Genomic DNA, 23,756 nt, shown 5'->3' with positions numbered 1-23,756 from the left:
ATTTTCATGTTCAGATGCATGCTGCTTTTTTACATTTTCCGATATACAGGGCTGTAAGTATCCTAACGTACATGTAAAATTAATGACATTTAGTTTGCCCATGCCCCATGTATCAGTTTTAAAAAAAATTAAATAAAAATAAAGTGCAGTGCTAATATTGCATGTGCAAACAAGCAAAAAATGTGCAAATATGCAAGCAAAAACATATGACTGTGCACATACATGGTATATGTATATGTATATGTATTGTGCATATAAATGGTATAATGAATAACCAATAAATAAAGTGCACAGTGCAACAAATTAATTAATATGTCTACATGTGGAACTCAAAATTGTAGACGGGTTGTATTGAGCTAGCTCCATGTCATTGCGCTCCCTGGATTTGATTGTGATCACATTTTTTCTGTGCCTGAATTACCATCATTGATGTAAGTGTACTACCTTTTATAAAAAAAAACATAGTCCTTGGTTTTAGACTATGTGGTAGCCGTTTTCTTTTATGAACGGCTGAATTCAAAGCCCTATTGGCTGATTGAGATGGTGTGGAAGCTTACCCTCTATGGTGTCCCCTGCATGTGATTTCCTTCCCAGTTCTCATGCTTGTTTGACTCTTTGCCGCTGGCATAGGGTCCACTTAGTCCAATAAGAATATTCATTTTCTCTGGTTGATGGTGGATGCAAATTATACAGTGATTTCCTATTGGATGGTGGTCTACTTCTGTAGTTGTCGAGCATTTTTCCAATCCCATCTTGAACTATTTTCAGCTTTCAGTGATTCATGTTTATTCATTCATATGGACTGATTTTTCAGTTTTTTACCCACAAGGGTTAAAAGCTAATTTTTATCACCTACAATTTTGAGTTTCATATGTAGACTTATTAATTAATTTGTTGCACTGTCATATGTTTTTGCTTGCATATTTGCAAATTTTTTGCTTCTTTACACATGCAATATTATCAATGCACTTTATTTTGATTTTTTTTTTTAAACTGATACACGGGGCATGGGCAAACTAAATGTCATTCATTTTACAAGTATATTAGGATACTTATAGCCCTTGTGGGTAAAAAACTGAAAAATCAGTCGTTCATTAAAGAAAAAGGCTGCCACATAGTGTAAAACCAAGGACTATGTTTTTTTTTTTTTTATAAAAGGTAGTACACTTACATCAATGATGATAATTCAGGCACAGAAAAAATGTGATCACAATCAAATCCAGGGAGCGCAATGACATGGAGCTAGCTCAATATGACCTGATGCGTATTGTCCATTAGGACATCATCTGGGGCATGATGATGTCCTAGTGACCGATATGCATCGGGTAGGCAGCGCAGTAATTCTTTGTAATTTTCACTTTTAAAATCAATGTTATAAAATATAAAAGAATATATAAATGTGCAGCAAGGCCAAAACTAATTAAAATGACCTGGTCAGGAAGGGGGGTAAATCTTCTGGAGCTAAAGTGGATAATGAAGAAAAGGCAATCACCTTTTTTTTCAATCATTAGGATTAAAGTGGAGCTTGCAGTGCACTGCAAGGTTTGCATAAACTGTTGGGACACTGTTATTTTGGAATAAATCACCTGTTCAAAGTAGGTCAAAAACTTACTTGCAATGTAAAAATTACATTTTTATACTCGCCTTACTCCTGTCTTACAATCATGGTGCCTAACAAGGGTGAACATTCAACTATATTTTCTTTATTTTCTTGAAACTACAATCCCATATACACAATCCTATTACCCACTGTTGATCCAGAGGAAGGCGAAAAACCCCAGCAAAGCATGATCCAATTTGCTATAGCAGGGAAATAATTCCTTCCTGATCCCCTAAGAGGCAATACGATTTTTCCTGGATCAACTTTACCTATAAATGTCAGTACCCAGTGCAATGTTTCTCAACTTCAGTCCTCAAGTACCCCCAACAGGTCACGTTTTCAGGCCTTCCATTATTTTGCACAGGTGATTTGATCAGTTTCACTGCCTTAGTAATTACCAAAGCCGTTTCATCTGAGGGAAATCCTGATAACATGACCTGTTGGGGGTACTTAAGGACTGTAGTTGAGAAACATTGCTTTAGTGCACCAAAATTATTTACACTTGCTTGAAGTCAACACAGTGTATTACAGGTATGGTTAACTGTTTACTATAATGACCCTTATACAATAATGTCACCGTATCCATAGCAGTAATAGAGCACAACATGAAAGCTCATTAGGATCTGGTATGGATTTTTGGGAGAATAACCCCACAAAAATTATTAAAAAAAGAATAGGATGCTCTCCTTTTTAATCCTTCAGAAACGTACCCCCGCATGTTGGGGGCATGTGACCTGGTACAGTTTAGGAGGGGGTGCATGCTCATCCCCCCTTTACTGCATGCTCGAATAAGGGCTTGGTATGAATTATTGAGGTAACCCCACTCCACTTTTATTTAAACTATCCCTGCTGACTCTTTTACATGGTCGGGGATTTCTGGCCAGGAAATGAATGGGGCCAAATGATGTTTGTTGCTAAGGACTCAGTGGGTACCAGCACCCACCAATTCCTTAACAACCTTGACAGAAGAAGAAGGAAGCTGTTATATATAGTAATGGGAGAAAAAAAAACACTACTATATATGATGGTTGGCACCTGCTGAAAGGGCTGAAAGTCTGGTGTTCAGACAAATGCCCACATAAGCAATATTCAAAAACTGTGTTTGAATGAAACTGGAAGCACATTCCTTTTCCTGAAATGTGGGTGTAAAGGAATTACCTGCATGCTCCACCATACTCAGAGGCACAGGGTCTTTCATTTATCTCCATCTTACCTTACATTTATGGGCATGATGTCAATATTTTTCCAGAAAGTTCTTGGGCAATGCAGAGCAGCCCAAATCTCATGAGAAGACACTCCAGTCTATTGCAAGAGCATCTGCTCATGACATATTGGCTGCTCTGTAATCCCCAGAATATAGCGAGAAGGACCATGACATCACCCTTGTTAGGCACCATGGGTGTTATGCCCCGTAAACACGGTCGGATTTTCCGATGGAAAATGTCCAATCGGAGCGTGTTGTCGGAAATTCCGACCGTGTGTGGGCTCCATCGGACATTTTCCATCGGATTTTCTGACACACAAAGTTGGAGAGCAGGAGATAAAATTTTCCGACAACAAAATCCGTTGTCAGAAATTCCGATCGTGTGTACACAAATCCGACGGACAAAGTGCCACGCATGCTCAGAATAAATAAAGAGATGAAAGCTATTGGCCACTGCCCCGTTTATAGTCCCGACGTACGTGTTTTACGTCACCGCGTTTAAAACGATCGGATTTTCCGACAACTTTTTGTGACCGTGTGTATGCAAGACAAGTTTGAGCCAACATCCGTCGGAAAAAATCCTAGGATTTTGTTGTCGGAATGTCCGAACAAAGTCCGACCGTGTGTACGGGGCATAAGACAGGAGTAAGGTGAGTATAAAAATTACATTTTTACATTGCAAGTAAGTTTTTGACCTACAGTAGGTGGCTGCAATATTGTGTCAATCTCGCCACTGTTATCGGCAAAATTGACACCTGCGAGCCCCGTCACAGGAGCCAGCGCCGAGCTGGCTCGCTCATCGGGAAAGGAAAGGAAAAATGTGTTTTTTCCTTTCCAGATGAGCGACAAGCATCGCTGAGAGGTGTTTGGTATGAATCATGAGGGGGAGCTCCACGCCAAATTTTAAATAAAAACTGGCATGGGTTCCCCTCCAGGAGCATATCAGGCCCTTAGGTCTTGCATGGATTTTAAAGGGAACCCCCACGCTGAAAAAATGGCGTGGGGGTCCCCCCAAATCCATTCCAGACCCTTATCCGAGCATGCAGCCCCGCCAGTCAGGAAAGGGGGTGGGGACGAGCGAGCGCCCCCCTTCTGAACCATACCAGGCCGCGTGCCCTCAACATGGAAGGTGGGTGCCTTGGGGAAGGGGGCGCCCTGCGGCCCCCCACCCCAAAGCACCTTGTCCCCATGTTGATGAGGACAAGGGCCTCTTCCCGATAACCCTGGCCATTGGTTGTCGGGGTCTGCGGGCAGTGGGCTTATTGGAATCTGGCAGCCCCCTTTAATAAGGGGGCCCCTGGATTCCAGCCCCCCACCCTATGTGAATGGGGGTACATCGTACCCCTACCCATTCACCTGGGGAAAAAAGTGTCAATAAAAACACACTAGACAGGTTTTTAAAGTAATTTATTAGGCAGATCCGGGGGTCTCTTGCAACTTTGGTTGTCTCTTCCGACTCCACTCTCTCCAGCCTCTTCTCCCGCTCTCTGGCCTCTTCTCCCGCTTTCCGGCCTCTTCTCCCGGTCGCTGGTTCTTCTGCCGGGCTCCTCCGCTATCTTCTGCTCTTTTGCCGATCTTTTGCTAGTGGTGGCCCGGTTTTCTCCGTCGTCTTCTTCCATCTTCTCTTCTTCCGATTTTGACACAATGCTGTCTCCCACTGTAATGCTATGTGCACGGTGCACAACGACTTATATAGGCATGGGCGTGGTCACCGGGTGATGTCACCCGGTGACCCCGCCCCTTATGACATCACCACCTGGGGCATGATGGGACTGTGATGTCATAAGGGGCGAGGTTACTGGGTGACATCACCCAGTGACCACGCCCCATTCCTATATAAGTCGTTGCGCACCGCGCACACGGCATTACAGCGGGAGACAGCTTCATGTCAACATCAGAAGAAGAGAAGAGGGACGAAGAAGATGGAGAAGACCGGGCCACCGCTAGCAAAAGAGCAGCAAAAGAGCAGAAGATAGAGGAGGAGCCCAGCAGAAGAACCGGAGAGCGGGAGAAGAACCGGAGACCGGGAGAAGAGGCCAGAGAGTGGGAGAAGAGGCCGTAGAGAGTGGAGGAGTTGGAAGAGACCCCCAAAGTCACAAGAGACCCCAGAGCTGCCTAATAAATTACTTCAAAAACCTGTCTAGTGTGTTTTTATTGACACGGTTTTTCCCCAGGTGAATTGGTAGGATGTACCCCCATACTCATTCACATAGGGTGGGGGCTGGGATCCAGAGACCCCCTTATTAAAAGGGGCTCCTGGATTCCGATAAGCCCACCGCCCGTAGACCCCAAAACCAATGGCAAGGGTTGTCGGGAAGTGGCCCTTGTCCTCATCAACATGGGGACAAGGTGCTTTGGGGTGGGGGGGCCGCAGGGTGCCCCCTTCCCCAAGGCACCCACCCCACATGTTGAGGGCATGTGGCCTGGTACGGTTCAGGAGGGGGGCACTCGCTCGTCCCCACCTCCTTTCCTGACCAGCCAGGCTGCATGCTCAGATAAGGGTCTGGTATGGATTTTGGGGGGACACCCACACCGTTTTTTCAGTGTAGGGGGTTCCCCTTAAAATCCATACCAGACCTAAGGGGCTGGTATGCTCCTGGAGGGGAACCCATGCTGTTTTTTTATTTAAAATTTGGCGTGGAGTTCCCCCTCATGATTCATACCAAACACCTGTCTGTCAGAAATGCTTGTCGCTCATCTGGAAAGGAAAAAACACATTTTTCCTTAGCCGATGAGTGAGCCAGCTCGGAGCTGGCTCCCGCGACGGGGCTAGCAGGTGTCAATCTTGCCGATAACAGCGGCGAGATTGACACAATATTGCGGTCACCTACTGTACTTTGAACAGGTGATTTATTCCAAAATAACAGTGTCCCAACAGTTTATGCAAACCTTGCAGTGCACTGCAAGCTCCACTTTAATCATAATGATTGAGGAAAAAAAGGTGAATGCCTTTTCTTCATTATCCACTTAGCTCCAGAAAATTTACCCCCCTTCCTGACCAGGTCCTTTTAGTTAGTTGTGGCCTTGCAGCACATTTATATATTCTTTTATATTTTATAACATTTAAATCCATCTTAAGTTATTTTAAGGCATTAGTAAGAACTGGGTATTATTGTAACAGCAAATAATCAGGTCAGAACTGCAATATTAAACTCTTTTCTTCCTGGTTTACATTTACACATTTACATGTATTCAGCAACCAAAAATCTGGAGGATTTTATTTGATCTCATTATTATTTTAATCTAAACTATTCTACTTCCCCCGAAATGCTGTCCATCATACATTGTGAACATATTTATTTTCCTAGGAAGCTATAATTGTCTCCTTAAATTAAAAGTAGATATGTCAATGGGTTCACGGGGGACAGATCAAACAGAATTAGCAGAACTTAGATGTATGATTGCATCCATGTTAACATGCAAGACTTTTAGCTTTGATTGCTACTGACAGGAAAACTAGAAAGAGTAGGACCATTCTCAATGCTTTATATATTTATATTTAATAAAATTGATAGTGCTTAGATTATATTTTCATGAGCCTTCAAAGAACATAATCAAATTTGGTACATAGCCGACTAAATATAAGAAAGACAGACAGATAGACAGATGTAAGATGCACATTATATTTTTGTTTTGATCGTTGTGCTGACTTACATAAAGTGGAATAAGTTTATTTTTTGGATTGTTTACAAGTTAAAAATTTGAACCATGATGTCACTTTTTTCATTACTTGATGTTTAAAAATAAGCATTACTACAAGGTTCTTCAATGACATGTGTTTTTGGCGCTTATTAGGATTTCCAATAAGACAGTCCAGCAGTAGATGTCACTTTTGGACTGTCTCTCTTTTATGGATACTTCATACTGAACATGGGATAGTGAAGAGTTATAAATGCCTTCTACATATGATTCAAAAAGCAGTTAGCTTTCTCGTCAGAACCTTAGGGGGTTTGTTTCTTTAACCACTTAAGCCTCGGACCATTTGGCTGGCCAAAGACCAGAGCACTTTTTGCGATTCAGCACTGCGTCGCTTTAACTGACAATTACGCGGTCATTCGACGTGGCTCCCAAACAAAATTGACGTCCTTTTTTCCCACAAATAGAGCTTTCTTTTGGTGGTATTTGATCACCTCTGTGGTTCTTATTTTTTGCGCTATAAACAAGAAAATAGCGTCAATTTTGAAAAAAAAGCATTATTTTTTACCTTTTGTTATAATAAATATCTCCAAAAAATATATAAAAAAACATTTTTTTCCTCAGTTTAGGCCGATACATATTCTTCTACATATTTTTGGTAAAAAAATCGCAATAAGCGTTTATTGATTGGTTTGCGCAAAAGTTATAGCGTCTACAAAATAGGGCATAGTTTATGGCATTTTTATTGATTATTATTTGTTTTTAGTAATGGCACGATCATCAAATTTTATCATGACTGTGACATTATGGCAGACACATCGGACAATTTTGACAAATTTTTGGGACCATTGGTATTAATACAGCAATCAATGCTAAAAGATTGCATTGATTACTGTGTAAATGTGACTGGCAGTGAAGGGGTTAACCACTAGGTGGCACTGTAGGGGTTAAGTGTGTCCTAGGGAGTGATTCTAACTGTGGGGGGGGGGGCTGTGTGTGACACTACACTGATCACCATTCCCGATCACAAGGAGCTGTGATCAGTGAGAGTGTCATTAGGCAGAACGTGGAGATGCTTGTTCACATTAGCATCTCCCCGTTCTTCCTCACCGTGAGGAGATCGCGGGTATCCCTGCAGACATTGGGTCCTCCCGTAAGCCGCCTCTTAAAGGGCAACGTACAGGTATGTTATTCTGCCTGTACATGTCCTTCTGCCGCAGTATATCTGCGTGAGGCGGTTGGGAAGTGGTTAAAGTATCAAAGCAAAGAACTGCAGACAACCTGATGAAATTTTAATGACTGGTTTGATTGCAGTGAATGTTTGATATATGTCATATTGACTGCTTTATAAATATGCCCTTTAGAGTTTGTTGCTCATAGTGCATAAGAAGATCATAAAGTAGTTTTCATGTAAAAGTAAATATAACTGTTTCTCCCATTTCTATAAACAAAATAATTTATTTGCCCATTCAGTATCCATTTGTTGTTTCTTTAAATGTTAACAATGAATTGGCTTGCTAGTGATTCAACCGAACACACGAAGGTATAGAAAGTGAAGAGTGGCCCCAGCTCCTCTTGATATGCCCCCTGTGAAGCTAGGGCTGAGGCCTCGATTCACTTCCTATACCTTGGAGCTGCGGCCTTGAACCACTATAGATTCATAGAGCTTTCTGGATGAACATACTCACGCCAACACCCTTTCTTACAGTGGAATATTTGAGCAACGGCATCTGGTGCTTGGAATGGCTCTCCACCAAGTCTGTGAGGTGGCGAATTGGTTGTCAAAAATAAACTTTAGTGTTTGAGTGGAAATACCTCTAGACATCCACCAAGGTTAGTGAGGTAGTTAACCTGGTAAATTAGACAACATATGGCAGAGGATCCTGATGTGTCTAAAAAAATATATCTAAGCATTTTCCTAAGATTGTATTAGTGGGTTTATGCCAGATTGCTGTAATACTGAAAATTTACATTTGAAAAACTGGCCAACCCACCAAAAAAAAAATCAAAACTAACTCTTAAGCCAAACTCTCAAACCTACCCATTTTGATCCAATATGCTGTTTTAAAATGAAGATGCATTAGCATTTTTTTCTACCAGAACTGTCTTAAATGGTTCCTAATGTAAGCAATTGTGTGATTTCCAATTGGTGTTTGTATTGCAATCACTAGCTATCAGTGTCAGATTGCTTCATAAGTGCATTCTATACTGTGTTTTCATATGTGGTTTAAGAACAGGCCTTAAAAAGTATCTGACCTCTCTGCATTTTCCAGTTCATGCTAAGTAGCCATCTTGGAGTGAGCAGAGCTGATTCAGCTTTGTCCTGACTTCCTATGAAGTATTAGATTGCTGAAATACTGACCTACTGCTCATTATTATCCACAAGCAGTAGACCACTTTATAAGTTATGTGCTGCTGTAGAGGTGCATTTGAGGGCAGAATTAGTTCTCCCTAAATTTAACCATCCACAATGAAAGAAGTGGAAAAAATGTTTAAAAAACAAATATAAAAAGGTAGCAGACATATATTTTTGTTACTTCAAGCATTTGTAATGGTATTGTTTTTTATTAAAATAACAAACACGCTAGACCCCCTTCACACTGTAGGCACTTTTCAGGTGTTTTAGTACTAAAAATAGCACCTGTAAAGTGCCTGAAAAGCGGAATATCTGTGGGCTAGATCGTAAGTCAGGTTATGCGTGTCTATTAATGCACACAGCACGGCTCAGCCCCCCTAACGGCTCTCTGCTTCCAGGATTTGATTGACAGCAGCATTAGCCAATGGCTGCTGCCTCTGTGAGCACATAGAGGAGAAGGCTGCTGCAGTCTAGCACAGCACTGGATTGACACTATAGATGAGGGGGGGGATAACACATTGGGACATTGATTACCTTAATGCAGGGAATGCATTAAGGTAAAAAATGTCCTCGTTTTAGAAAAAAAATTAAATCTGCGATATAAATACGATCATTGAAAAACCCACTAGAAAATTAATGTCATTGGTAAACATGTTTCCTGTCATTGCCCCAAACGATACATTTTTTTTAGACATCTGCAACCTGCATTTTATCAACTAAAGGAACAGATTGCATATGTACAGATAAAAAATACATTGTAAAAGTGAAAGGATATTTGGGATGCTGGAGCAATGACACTGGGAGTCACATACAGTACACAGTAAAACAGATGACCTCTTAAGCAATCATTTATGGATATATTATTAGGCATCTTGATAAGTATTATTATTTCAGGTACCTGTATAGCTCTGTCAATTTACATAGCGCTTTACATATACATTGTACATTCACATCAGTCCCTGCCCTCAAGGAGCTTACAATCTAAGGTCCCTAACTCACATTCATACATGCATATACTAGGGCCAATTGTACACAGGATCCAATTAATCTACCAGCATGTCTTTGGAGTGTGGGAGGAAACTGGAGTATCTGGAGGAAATCCACGCAGGCACAGGGAGAACATGTAAACTCCAGGCAGATTGTGTCATGGTTAGGATTTGAACCAGCGACCCTTTTGCTGCCACACATATCACATGCGTTGAAGTATGTCAGTAAGCCTTAAAATTAAAATAATAATTCATATTCTGCTATGCAACTGGATTCAATTGTCTGAAAATTCTAAGATGTATGAACTGGTGTAACTTGAAAGATAAAAGCTGACTGGTTTCTCCAGTTTTGTTCCAGGTTTTTTCTCTTCAGTTTTGCATATCTCCCCCGGTATAGTGTATTGCAATATATTCATATGGATATAGGTACACACATAATTGAGTAGATGGCAGTCATTACCTGTGTTATCCATGAGAGTAAAGTTTGCATCGCTGATTTCTTCAGGAGGTATCATATAATAGAACTGGTGGTCGATTACAGGATCTTTATCAAAGGCACTTATGGTTTGCACATGCTAGAAAAAGAAAGCAGTTGGTTTATACTGTTTGTGCAGAAATATGATGAAATAAACCTAATGTACCTTGGGAGGCTATTAAAATATGCTGATTAAAAAGATGGATTTACCAGGTAAAATAACATCAATGCCTCCATTATTTATCTCTTTCAAAAATAAGCAAAGTACAAAAATTATTTTGATTTACTGAAAAGAAGATGTGTATTAAAATCCATAAATTGACAGTTAAAGCCACATGTTTGTAATCTAATGCTTAAAAATCATTTAAGTGCTTTGGCAAATTGATCATAACATGTGCAATTTACATTTCAGTTAAAATATATGCATAATGGAAAATCAAATGGACATGACATGCTGCATCCACAACAAGAAATATACACTTTAGTTTGGTCAGTTCATTTCATTTTGCACTGTGTAAGATTTTATTGATAGTACAGTTTTGAAAAAAAAAGGGTTGCTTATTTTCCTTTAGCTATTCAGAGAAGCGTATTTAGAAAATATACAATGCTATACATAAATCAAGGTCTGCAGAATAGACAATAATAATTGTCCTACCATATGCAAAATCAAACGTCTTAATGACACTCCTTGTGATAAAAATTACTGGATGAGTAATCTGCATCCAGAATTGCATATGTGAAATGGGTCTGAATTTCTTGCACAAAGAAATGACATTATCTGCAACTCTTGCAAGCTATTTTCATTTTAAGAATCTATATATTGTGTCAATGCATAGAACACATTTGGTTATTTAGGACCCTACCATACATAGGAATAGCATGAAAGAAATGCTGCAGGCCTGAACTGGTAGCGGAACTGGTAGCGGAACTGGTAGCGGAACTGGTAGCGGAACTGGTAGCGAAGTGGCAACTGAACTGGTAGCAGAGTGGTTTCCACTCTTCTCAAGATAGATCCACTAGTGTTTGCTCCTCATGTAGGCACAATTTTCTTCAGATTAGGACACGTGACAGTTTGCACAATCACTTAAATTAATTAAATATCAGGCTGTAAGGCTGTGTATTTGTACCCTATACCAAATAATATACCAGGGAATCTAGCCATAGATGAAAAGACAGGTAGAAAGCTGTCAAGTGAAGATATGAGAATGTTTGAAGATGCCTTCCCTATACCTCTAAAACCATAAAAGCTGCTTATTTTGTACATAACAACTTCACTTACAAGCTGATTGCATTTTTAATGCTTGTGACAATCAAAGTCAGCTTGAAAGACAAAATCCTGTGTCTTACTAAATTCACCTTTAGAAACAGAATAATCATGCAGCCGCCAGCAAAATTAACTAATTGTAATCATGTATAAAAACACAACCAATTTTATAAAATATTTGCATTTTATTATACCAATTATTGTGTCTTTAAAGTTGATATATTGTCAGAAACCTGTATTTTTTATTAAATCTAAAGAACAATATAGGCAAAATGACTAATAAAAGAAATAAAATTTAAAATGTTATTTATGGAATTTCTGAATCAGACGTCCTACTGAAGGCAATAGAAGTCCAAATAGGGCTCCAAAAAAGCGTACCTTACTGAGCAGAAAATTATGCAACATCACACAGAATGCTTTTGGAAGCTCTTTCTATCCTGGATTTTGTAAATCTGAACCACCAAGAAAGTGAAACGTGGATTTGGCCATCGAATACAGGAAATGTGGATCAAAATTTAACATCATCTGTAACTCAAGATGAGTATAGGATACTGTTTTTACCAGACTTATACATTTATTAAAGGAAATGGCAGTTTGCTTTACAATGGAACTTTCACTTTGCAGAGGAATTTTCCCTTAGCATAGTGAATAAGGCGAAGCTTTGCTGGCTTCCATCATCTAATCATAGGCATGCAAAAATGTTATTTTTGTGATTGTTATTTTTTGGTGGACTTTCAGCACATCCACTAAGTTAAAGACATTTCCCTTGCAGAATTAAAATACCCCTATAAAGTGAACAGACTATTTGCTTTTAGTAAATCACCCCATACCATTCTAGTAACAGGTATGATAAGGATACCTTTGTAACAGGAATCACATCAACCTCCTCTCCAATATGAAGTTTAACTATGGTCTGTCCAGTAGTTACATCTTTATGCCAAGCATGATGTGGCTGTTGGCTCTCCAAGTGTATAAACAGAGGGTGTATTTTGCTTTTATTTGTTAATTTTCACTTGATTTGGTAAATGTACATGTCATTTAAGAGTTTGCTCTTTTATTGTTGCTTCCTATTTTTGTGTATTCTTTACAGATTTTTGCTTGCAGGGTTAATTCCCCTTCTTGCTTCATGTTCTGTTGCCCTTGTTTTGTTTATCTCTAAAGAATGTGTATGGTATCTCCATGAAGGCTTTGCAGGATCTCTTAAGTATATGGGTTCTGGTTGTTCAGTCAAGAGGAAAGACTTAAATTGTGATTTGAAAATAGCTCTTTTATTGAAGGATTTATGAAAAAACAGACTTGAGGCACAACAAAATGGAGTTTTAACATCCAGGGGAATTCAACAGAATTACGCACATTGTTGCAACTATAGGAAACATGACCTGGTGCTCATTAAATTAATTTATACATTATAATGCAGTATAAACCAATAGACACCCTGCACTCTACTCGGTGAAGATTAAAGACATTCATACTCCCATTAATAGTATATTAATAAATTGTAAATGAGTCTAAAATATGGAAGAAATTATGTATAGATGCATCCCCTATTTCTTTATAATATTGTATAGAAGGGAACATGTACCTACGATTTTCAATGAATATGCCAAAATTGTACCTTTTACACTTTATCCCACTATCTAGATGGGAACAACCAAGGTTAAAATGTGTTATAAAGCACTTTGTTAGTACTGTATCAGGATACTTATAATCATCTTACTGACAAAAGACCATCAATTACTATCTGACAGTATAACAAACAGATAGAATCTATGGATTTTTATACTAATCTTAGAGAATTGCATTTTTTATTTACAAACAACAAGATCAACAATCATATGGTTTCAAACACATAAAAGAGAAAACAATGAAGAATGTCCTTCAATAAATGTCTTGACGAACTGCAACCCTTTCTCATGTCAAAGGGCCATTGATTTTACAAGTATTTACCCTGTTTTCATGTGTACATATGCTTAATACATTTTGGAATTGCTGTGCTCCAATTCTCTGTTCTTCGAATGGTATTACTTTTGCTTTAAACTACAATAAAAGGCGGACACAAAGAAGAAAAGCTTCTAAATTTTGTGTTACTTTAATAAAGTTTGTTTGAGTAAAAATGGACCAAATTAAACTACTTCCATTACCAAGATGTGACTGCTGTGCATCAGCTACATACAGTATACAGTGCTGTGTTCTGGCACTGGTGCCGAGACTCCCTGTCCCTTTCTCATAACAAAATTGAGTCAGGCTGAGAGCTGCTCAGCCATTTTCAGGAAGCCTTGCATATTTATGAATGCATACAATGCATCCTCTGATTGGCTGAGGTGAGGAGTTGAGCAAATTATATCACAATCTCCACCTCAGCCATTCATAGGAAGCCTTGTATTTGTTAATACCATTTATGAAACATATAATTAGGGACATTCGACACAGGGGGGTTATTTACAAAAGGCAAATCAACTTTGCACTGCAATGGCACTGCAAGTGCCCTTGGAAGTGCAGTTGCTCTAAATCTAAGGGGTAGATCTGAAATGAGTGGAAGCTCTGCTGATTTTATCATCCAATCATGTGCAAGCTAAAATGCTGTTTTTTATTTTCCTTGCATGTCCCCCTCGGATCTACAGCGACTTTACTTCCAAGTGCACTTGCAGTGCAAAGTGGATGTTCCTTTAGTAAATAACCCCCAGGGTGTCAGAACTATTGTGAAGAAATAGACATATTTTCATACATTTCATATGGAGGTTTAAGATTGAATAAACCCCAGAACAAAGGTGAGATTCAGGACACGTCACCTATACTTCAACAAAAGACATCCTGTGTTTTTCTCTCTCTGTTGGAGGTATGTAAACAGGCTGTTTGCAGAACTTGGAATATAAAAGCCAATGATAAATATATTTTATGGCTGCTAAGCAGAATTTATTGGAGGATCCTTGCACTGGTAATAAAACCCTAAAAATAGTTATCCAATGACCAGCTATTGTCTCAGCTCTGAGAAAGATAAACACAGAGCAAAACCTTCTCATAGAAAGAACTGTTTTTTTCCCCTCTATTGTAACAGTGTGACAACACTGATGAAAGGAAACGTTGCTACAATGTAAAATAGTGAGTGTACAGCTTGTATAACTGTGTAAATTTGCTATCTCCTCAAAAAAACTCAACACACAGCCATTAATATCTAAACCACCGACAACAAAAGTGAGTACACCCTTAAGTGAAAATGCCTAATTTTGGCTCAATTAGCCATATTCCCTTCCCAGTGTTATGTGACTTGTTAGTGTTACAAGGTCTCAGGTGTGAATGGGAAGCAGGTGTGTTAAATTTGGTGTTATCGCTCTCACTCTCTCATACTGGTCACTGGAAGTTCAACATGGCACCTCATGGCAAAGAACTCTCTGAGGATCTGAAAAAAAAAATTGTTGCTCTACATAAAGATGATCTAGGGCCTAGGCCTAGAAGATTGCCAAGACCCTGAAACTGAGCTGCAGCACGGTGGCCAAGACCATACAGTGGTTTACCAGGACAGGTTCCACTCAGAACAGGCCTCGCCATGGTCAACAAAAAAAGTTCAGTGTACATGTTCAGCATCATATTCAGAGTATGACCTTGGGAAAGATGTATGAGTGCTGCCAGCATTGCAGCAGAGGTTGAAGGGGTGGGGGGTCAGCATGTCAGTGCTCAGACCATACGGTGCACACTGCATCAAACTGGTTTGCATGGCTGTCGTCCCAGAAGGAAGCCTCTTCTAAAGATGATGCACAAGAAAGTCCACAGTTTGCTGAAGACAAGCAGACTAAGGACATGGATTACTGGAACCATGTCGTGTGGTCTGATGAGACCAAGATAAACGCATTTGGTTCAGATGGAGTCAAGCGTGCGTGGCGGCAATCAGATGAGGAGTACAAAGACAAGTGTGCCTTGCCTATAGTCAAGCATTGTGGTGGGAGTGTCATGGTCTGGGGCTGTATTAGTGCTGCTGGCACTGGGGAGCTACAGTTCATTCAGGGAACCATGAATGCCAACATGTACTGTGACATACTGAAGCAGAGCATGATCCCCTTCCTTCAGAGACTGGGCTGCAGGGCAGTATTCCAACATGATAATGACCTAAAACACACCTCCAAGATGACCACTGCCTTGCTAAAGAAGCTGAGGGTAAAGGTGATGGACTGGCCATGCATATCTCCAGACCTACCCTGTTTCCCCGAAAATAAGACCTAGCGTGATTGTCAGTTATGGCTGCAATATAAGCCCTACCCCCCAAATAAGCCCTACCCTGTTTTCCTGAAAATAAGCCCTACCCTGAAAATAATACCTACAAGAACTTTAACTAGGGCTTATTTGGGGGGTAGGGCTTATATTGCAGCCATCACCGACAATCACGCTAGGTCTTATTTTCGGGGAAACAGGGTAAACACTATTGAGCATCTGTGGGGCATCCTCAAATGGAAGGTGGAGGAGAGCAAGGTCTCTAACATCCACCAGCTCTGTGAAGTCATCATGGAGGAGTGGAAGAGGACTCTAGTGGCAACCTGTGAAGCTCGGGTGAACTCCATGCCCATGAGGGTTAAGGCAGTGCTGAAAGGTGGCCAGACAAAATGTTGACACTTTGGGCCCAATTTGGACATTTTCACTTAGGGGTGTACTCAGTTTTGTTGCCAGTGGTTTAGACATTAATGGCTATGTGTTGAGTTATTTTGAGAGGACAGCAACTTTACACTGTTATCCAAGCTGTACACTCACTACATTACATTGTAGCAAAGTGTAATTTCTTCAGTGTTGTCACAAGAAAAGATAGAATAAAATATTTACAAAAAAGTGAGGGGTGTACTCAGTTCTGTGAGATACTGTATATATATGACATATTTTCTTATTCAAAATAATTGTGTTTGAAATGTCGCTGCATTAGAAATGTATACTCAACTGACAGCATTACCAGATCTCACATTACATATAATTTATATTAGAATATTACATGGTCACATTAAAACCATGGGAAAGTGTACAGTCCTACAACAAGTTATTTGTAACAAATTTAACCCCTTGTCTTAGAATGACATTTGGGGGCTGATTTACGAAAGCCGTGCGCCATCAGTAGAGGCGCAATGCACATTTTCATATTTACAAAATGGTGCACCGGGAACAGAGCGCGTATCCCCCATTCACTATAGTGATCTCGACATGGGAGAATGCAATCTGTGCGCCACTATGAACATGGTGCACGGCATCTTCAATTCAATATTAACAGAAGATGGAGGTGCCAATATTATGGGGTGATGTGAGGAAGTTTAGTAACAACTGCCCAAGTAACAAATATGTCCAAAATAGAATGAGAAAGTAACTTTTTCAGAGAAAGGCTCCTGTGCCTGCAAGTACGTATAGAACTGTGTTAGATCAATGTAAGCACTGCGCATGCGGCTCTTGTGCTCTTTCAAATGCGTTTGTTTACTGCGCGGCCAAAATCTTAGTAAATGTCAAGCAACAGAAATGCAATTGAATGGGTAGAATGGGCGCACCTCTAAACTTGACTTTTTTTTTCGCTGGTTCACCTTTATGTATTTTTTAAAGGAGATTTTCACACAGGTCATGTTAGCATGTTACGTTGCCAACATGTGACATGCACCTTGTTAAAATTATGTAAAAAGACTCTCACTCTTCTAGCTCCTCCTAAAAGGGCATTTAACCTTCCTCATCTAATGCATATGATTTCCTTGGGCTAGCTTTTGCTTTAAAAAGGGCAACTCCACACTCCATTCTCCAATGCTCTTGTCTCCCTCTTCTAATGCATATGATTTATTTGGGCTAGATTTTGCTTTTAGAGGGGAACTCCAAACTCCATTCCATTCTCAAAAGACTGTGAGCTGCCTTCACTAATCCAAACCACATCCTTTTTGTGAGCATACAACAGGGCCAGCAAGGAAAGGGGTGAGAAGAGTGATCGCCCAACCCCCTCATGAACCATACAAAGCCATATGCACTCAACATAGCTGGCTGCCTTTGGGCCATGTTGGGCTCAGCCGAATACCAACCACAAAGCACCTTGTACCCACTAGTTTAAAAGGGCTTTCCACATTCCATAAAGCCCCCTATCTGCAGCCCCCCACAACCCCAGCCTAGGGTTGTGTGGAAGAGGCCCTTGTCCCCTGAATATGGGAACAAGGTGGTTGACTTTTGGGGTAGCTGGTAGTGATGCTTGTGTGTTCCTCCACAACCCTTGGAAGGTATCGCTCATCCCTGATCGCTTGCTGTCAGTTGGTGCATTTTTATGTTGTGCCTTCTTCTACAATTGCTTGTGAGTTGTTTCCTTTTTACCATTTTATTCAATAAATATTTTTATAAAAGGTAATGCATAAGGCTGGTGCGCCCCTTTTTCCCTTTTCACTCGTTGTCTACTAGGATTCCCCATCCTTGAGGGCAGCAAGGCCTGTGTGGTTGTACTATCTGTCTGGTTATCCACTTGTGCGCAGGAGTCTTTTTTCTTCTTTTTGCTATTCCTTGACTTTTGGGGTGCCTGAGCCCCTCCTGCCCCCAAGCATCCACCCCCTTTCATGGGCTGGCATGCTGTGTGTTTGGCTATGTGCTTGGTTGTTTGGTTTTTTGTTTTGGGTTAAAATCTTGCAGCTGCAATGTAGATTTGTAAGTTTTCTCTAAAGCCGTACATCTTTGAAGCAGCATTTTGGATACATGCTACAGATGCACCGCTTTACAGGCAGAGTAAGCCCCCCCAAGTTACTAGCTTTTAAGCAATTTTGCATTTTTAAAGGCACTTTTCCTTGTTTCATTTTTGGGGTTGTCCAAATTGGTGACATTGATATATGTCCCTTAGGGTGGGCCCCCATACCCATTTTAAGGCCAATAACTAGAAGATAAGCCAGCCAAGTGGGGACTAGCAAAATTAACAAGTCAATTGCCATAGACTGCAATGGTATTTGTTGTATAACTTTTGCCCAAGTTAGGCTCTTTGTATGCCCCCCCACTGGACTGGGGGGTGTTTGTCCCATCGGTAATTTTGTAGCATGCTGGATGATGTGCTTAATGATGGACAGGGGGTGGCTTATTTTGTGCTAGATGCATTTGGGTTGGTCTGGGCATGCTCAGGGACTTTGATTTTTTTCTGCTTTTCGTGTGTGAACAGCACTTGGATGTTTCTGGGCATGCTCAGTGTTTTTTGGGTTAATAATTTAAGGGCATTCTTAACAGGTGTACCCATTTTGAAGTTCTGTCTCTACACTGGGTGAACTTGCATTGTGTGTGTTTCATGGACTGTGCATGTGTTTTCAATTGCCTCATTAGAACGCAAACCTTTGTTATATAAAGCTTGCAGATACATTCTTTACCTTGCCCTGAAAAGAGGCAAGATTGTGTGTGTGTGTGGGGCCAGCAATAGAGTACATTTGGGTATCCTTAGAGGGTTTGTAACACATGTATTTTGTTTGTGTTTGTCTTTGCAAAACAGATGTGTTTTAGAGCAAGTTTTTATTACTTTGGTTTATTGTATTTTTTTGGGTGGGGGGATATTTTCCCCTGAAATATTTTTGATGTTGTCAATGTGTGTCATTTGTAGGTTGTTTCACTTTGATGTTGTGACTAATTAATGTTTAAATCCTTAACCACTTCAGCCCCGGAAGGATTTACCCCCTTCCTGACCAGAGCACTTTTTACAATTTGGCACTGCGTTGCTTTAACTGCTAATTGCGCGGTCATGCAATGCTGTACCCAAACAAAATTTGTGTCTTTTTCTTCCCATAAATAGAGCTTTCTTTTGATGTTATTTGATCACCTCTGCGGTTTTTATTTTTTGTGCTATAAACAGAAAAAGACCGAAAATTTTGAAAAAAAATGACATTTTCTACTTTTTGATATAAAAAAATCCAATAAACTCAATTTTAGTCATACATTTAGGCCAAAATGTATTCGGCCACATGTCTTTGGTAAAAAAAATGTCAATAAGCATATATTTATTGGTTTGCGCAAAAGTTATAGCGTCTACAAACTAGGGTACATTTTCTGGAATTTACACAGCTTTTAGTTTATGACTGTCATTTCTTGAGGTGCTAAAATGGCAGGGCAGTACAAATCCCCCCCAAATGACCCCATTTTGGAAAGTAGACACCCCAAGGAAATTGCTAAGAGGCATGTTGAGCCCATTGAATATTATTTTTTTGTCCCAAGTGATTGAATAATGACAAAAAAAAAAATTACAAAAAGTTGTCACTAAATGATATATTGCTCACACAGGCCATGGGCATATGTGGAATTGCACCCCAAAATACATTCAGCTGCTTCTCCTGAGTACGGGGATACTACATGTGTGGGACTTTTTGGGACCCTAGCTGCGTACGGGGCCCCGAAAACCAATCACCGCCTTCAGGATTTCTAAGGGTGTAAATTTTTGATTTCACTCTTCACTGCCTATCACAGTTTCGGAGGCCATGGAATGCCCAGGTGGCACAAAACCCCCCCCAAATGACCCCATTTTGGAAAGTAGACACCCCAAGCTATTTGCTGAGAGGCATGGTGAGTATTTTGCAGCTCTCATTTGTTTTTGAAAATGAAGAAAGACAAGAAAAATTTTTTTTTTTCTTTTTTCAATTTTCAAAACTTTGTGACAAAAAGTGAGGTCTGCAAAATACTCACTATATCTCTCAGCAAATAGCTTGGGGTGTCTACTTTCCAAAATAGGATCATTTTGGGGGGGGGGGGTGTGCTACCTGGGTATTTCATGGCCAGCAAAACTGTGATAGGCAGTGAAGAGTGAAATAAAAAATTTACGCCCTTAGAAAGCCTGAAGGCGGTGCTTAGATTTCGGGGTCCCGTGCGCAGCTAGGCTCCCAAAAAGTCTCACACATGTGGTATCCCCATACTCAGGAGAAGCAACAGAATGTATTTTGGGGTGTAATTTCACATATTCCCATGGCATGTTTGAGCAATATATCATTTAGTGACAACTTTGTGCAAAAAAAAAATAGTCTTTTTCCCTGCAACTTGTGTCACAATATAAAATATTCCATGGACTCAACATGCCACTCAGCAAATAGCTTGGGGTGTCTACTTTCCAAAATAGGGTAATTTGGGTGGGGGTTTGAACTGTCCTGGCATTTTTTGCACAACATTTAGAAGCTTATGTCACACATTACCCACTCTTCTAACCATTTGAAGACAAAGCCCTTTCTGACACTTTTTTACATGAAAAAATTATTTTTTTTTGCAAGAAAATTACTTTGAACCCCCAAACATTATATATTTTTTTAAAGCAAATGCCCTACAGATTAAAATGGTGGGTGTTTCATTTTTTTTTTCACACAGTATTTGCGCAGCGATTTTTCAAACGCATTTTTTGGGGAAAAAAACACACTTTTTAAAATTTTAATGCACTAAAACACACTATATTGCCCAAATGTTTGATGAAATAAAAAAGATGATCTTAGGCCGAGTACATGGATACCAAACATGACATGCTTTAAAATTGCGCACAAACGTGCAGTGGCAACAAAATGAATACATTTTTAAAAGCCTTTAAAAGACTTTACAGGTTACCACTTTAGATTTACAGAGGAGGTCTACTGCTAAAATTACTACCCTCGATCTGACCTTCAAGGTGATACCTCACACGCATGGTGCAATTGATGTTTACATTTGACGCCAGACCGACGCTTGCGTTCGCCTTAGTGTGACAGCAGGCGGGGACAGGGGTGCTTTTTTTTTTTTTTTTTCTTTATTTTTTTTTGCTTTTTTATCTTATTTTTAAACTGTTCCTTTCATTTTTTCTTTTTTTTAATCATTTTTATTGTTATCTCAGAGAATGTAAATATCCCCTATGATAGCAATAGGTAGTGACAGGTACTCTTTTTTGAAAAAATTGGGGTCTATTAGACCCTAGATCTCTCCTCTACCCTCAAAACATCTGACCACACCAAGATCGGTGTGATAAAATGCTTTCCCAATTTCCCAATGGCGCTGTTTACATCCGGCGAAATCTAAGTCATTAAATGCTCGTAGCTTCCGGTTTCTTAGGCCATAGAGATGTTTGGAGCCACTCTGGTCTCTGATCAGCTCTATGGTCAGCTGGCTGAATCACCAGCTGTATTCTCAGGTTCCCTGTTGAGACAGGAGAGCCAGAGAAAAACACGGAAGATGGTGGGGGGGCATTCCTTCCCACTGCTTGTAAAAGCAGTCTAGAGGCTAATTAGCTGCTAGGATTGCTTTTACATGAAAACCGACCGCTGGCTGAAAAGAATGATACCAAGATGATACCTAAACCTGCAGGCATCATTCTGGTATAACCACTCAAGTCGTGAATTGCGTACCTGAAGACAAAAAAATGGTTAACAATAAAACACAGTAAACTGTAAAGTATAAAAAATTGCATACCTGAAAAGCAAACATGATAAAACATAATAACAATAAAACAATGCAGAATAGAATACAGTAAAAAAGAGCAGAACAATAGAGAGAGAATAGAGAGAGAGAGAACAATGAAACAACAACTATTTTTTTTATTCTATATATTTTTTTGTGTTTTTTTTTTTTACACTTTTTTTTGTAACTGTAACTTTTTTTAACTGTAACCGGTTCCAGGTTCGGGTCTCTCAAAATGTGATGGCATCTTGGAAGACCCTGTGAAAGTGTGCCTAGTCTGTGCAGTGCTGTACGCTAATACTCAACTAGTGTATGGTAGCGTTCAAAACATTCACCAATGCAAAGACCAGGATTGTCAGGACAGGAGAGACAATAATAGCGGGTATCACGCCTATATCCGCGCTTGCTGCAGACACAACATCTTTTTTGGGGGGGTTCATTGGGTAGGGGTACTCGGGAGGACATAAAAATGCCTCTCATGCAGCCGACTACAATTGGTTGGGGATGTGAATGGGGGAAGTACGGGTACTGCAGAAGTGGTGGGTTCCCAATTAGGATTGGCGAATGCAGCAGGAAGGGCACTATGGGCACGATGGGCCTGTGTTTGTCTTCTTCTTGGTGGCAGCGGGACACTACTTGTGCTTGCCACCTCACCAGCTTGAACTGCACTTATGGGACTCGCCACCTCACCAAGTGTTACTGCAGTGCTGGTTTGACTATTACCGGGGTGTACTAGGCCGCTGGTGCTTGCCAGTTCACCAAAACGCTACCAGAAAAACTGTTAGCGATCGCAGGGATCAGGCCTGACTCTGCAAACGCTGCAGTTATGCGTTTAGTGTTTTGTAAGTGACAATGATTGATCGATACTGCACTTGAGTGGGCTGGGCTGGGCCGGGCGGAGGGGCAAAACGCAGGTGCTAGCGGGTATCTGGGCTGATCCCGCTAACACTGCATTTTTGGGAACCCTAAACTGCTGGGGACGCTAGTATAGATCTGATCGGATCAGATATTGATCCGTTCAGATACTATACCAATAAGGGAGGTGTACGTTGCGTGCGTGGGTGTTAGCGGTACTGATGCTAACCTGACGCTGCCTGGGGCTGGTGCTTGCCAGTTCACCAAAATGCTACCAAAAAAACTGTTAGCGATCGCAGGGATCAGTCCTGACTCTGCGAATGCTGCAGTTATGCGTTTAGTGTTTTGTAAGTGACAGTGATCGATCGATACTGCACTTGGGTGGGCTGGGCTGGGCCGGGCAGAGAGGCAAAATGCAGGTGCTAGCAGGTATCTGGGCTGATCCCGCTAACACTGCGTTTTTGGGAACCCTAAACTGCTGGGGACACTAGTATAGATCTGATCGGATCAGATATTGATCCGTTCAGATACTATACCACTAAGGGAGGCGTATGCTGCGTGCATGGGTGTTAGCGGTACTGGCGCTAATCTGACCCTGCCTGGGGCGACGCATATCACTGCTGGGCGATCAGGGGGCTAAACCTTTATTCAGTAATAAAAGGCGGGTGCCCTGACACTATAAAAAATAAACGAACTAACCAGCGTCACCCGTAACAGTTATATGGTGATCAGTGATGAAAGGGTTAACTAGGGGGCAATCTAGGGGTTAAAACCTTTATTAGGTAGTATATGGGGGTCCCCGACGCTATAAAACGCTGACAGCGAACCTAAATATTTACCTCCCTAACTAGCGTCACCAGTGACACTAATACAGCGATCAGAAAAATGATCGCTTAGTGACACTGGCGACGGGGGGTGATCAAGGGGTTAAAACTTTATTGGGGGGGTTAGGGGGGTATTCTAGACCTAAAGGGGGCTAATACTAACTGCCCTACCACACTAACTGTCACAAACTGACACAATGCAG

At 40.6% G+C, this 23,756-nt stretch overlaps 1 protein-coding gene across 3 annotated transcripts in view; it reads right to left on the bottom strand.

Moving 5' to 3' along the window:
* Window positions 1-23,756, bottom strand: part of LOC141145030 (cadherin-19-like) — a 258,346-nt gene that overhangs the window by 26,238 nt on the left and 208,352 nt on the right. For all 3 annotated transcript variants that reach the window (XM_073631275.1, XM_073631277.1, XM_073631276.1), the window contains one exon: window positions 10,243-10,357. In XM_073631275.1, coding sequence (XP_073487376.1) covers window positions 10,243-10,357 — 115 coding nt within the window. The remainder of the gene's footprint in view (window positions 1-10,242; window positions 10,358-23,756) is intronic.

Source organism: Aquarana catesbeiana, linkage group LG05 (genome assembly GCF_042186555.1).
Source record: "Aquarana catesbeiana isolate 2022-GZ linkage group LG05, ASM4218655v1, whole genome shotgun sequence".
Taxonomy (NCBI): domain Eukaryota; kingdom Metazoa; phylum Chordata; class Amphibia; order Anura; family Ranidae; genus Aquarana; species Aquarana catesbeiana.
The sequence above is the reverse complement of the archived record's forward strand: the minus strand, read 5'-3'. Positions and strand labels throughout refer to the sequence as shown.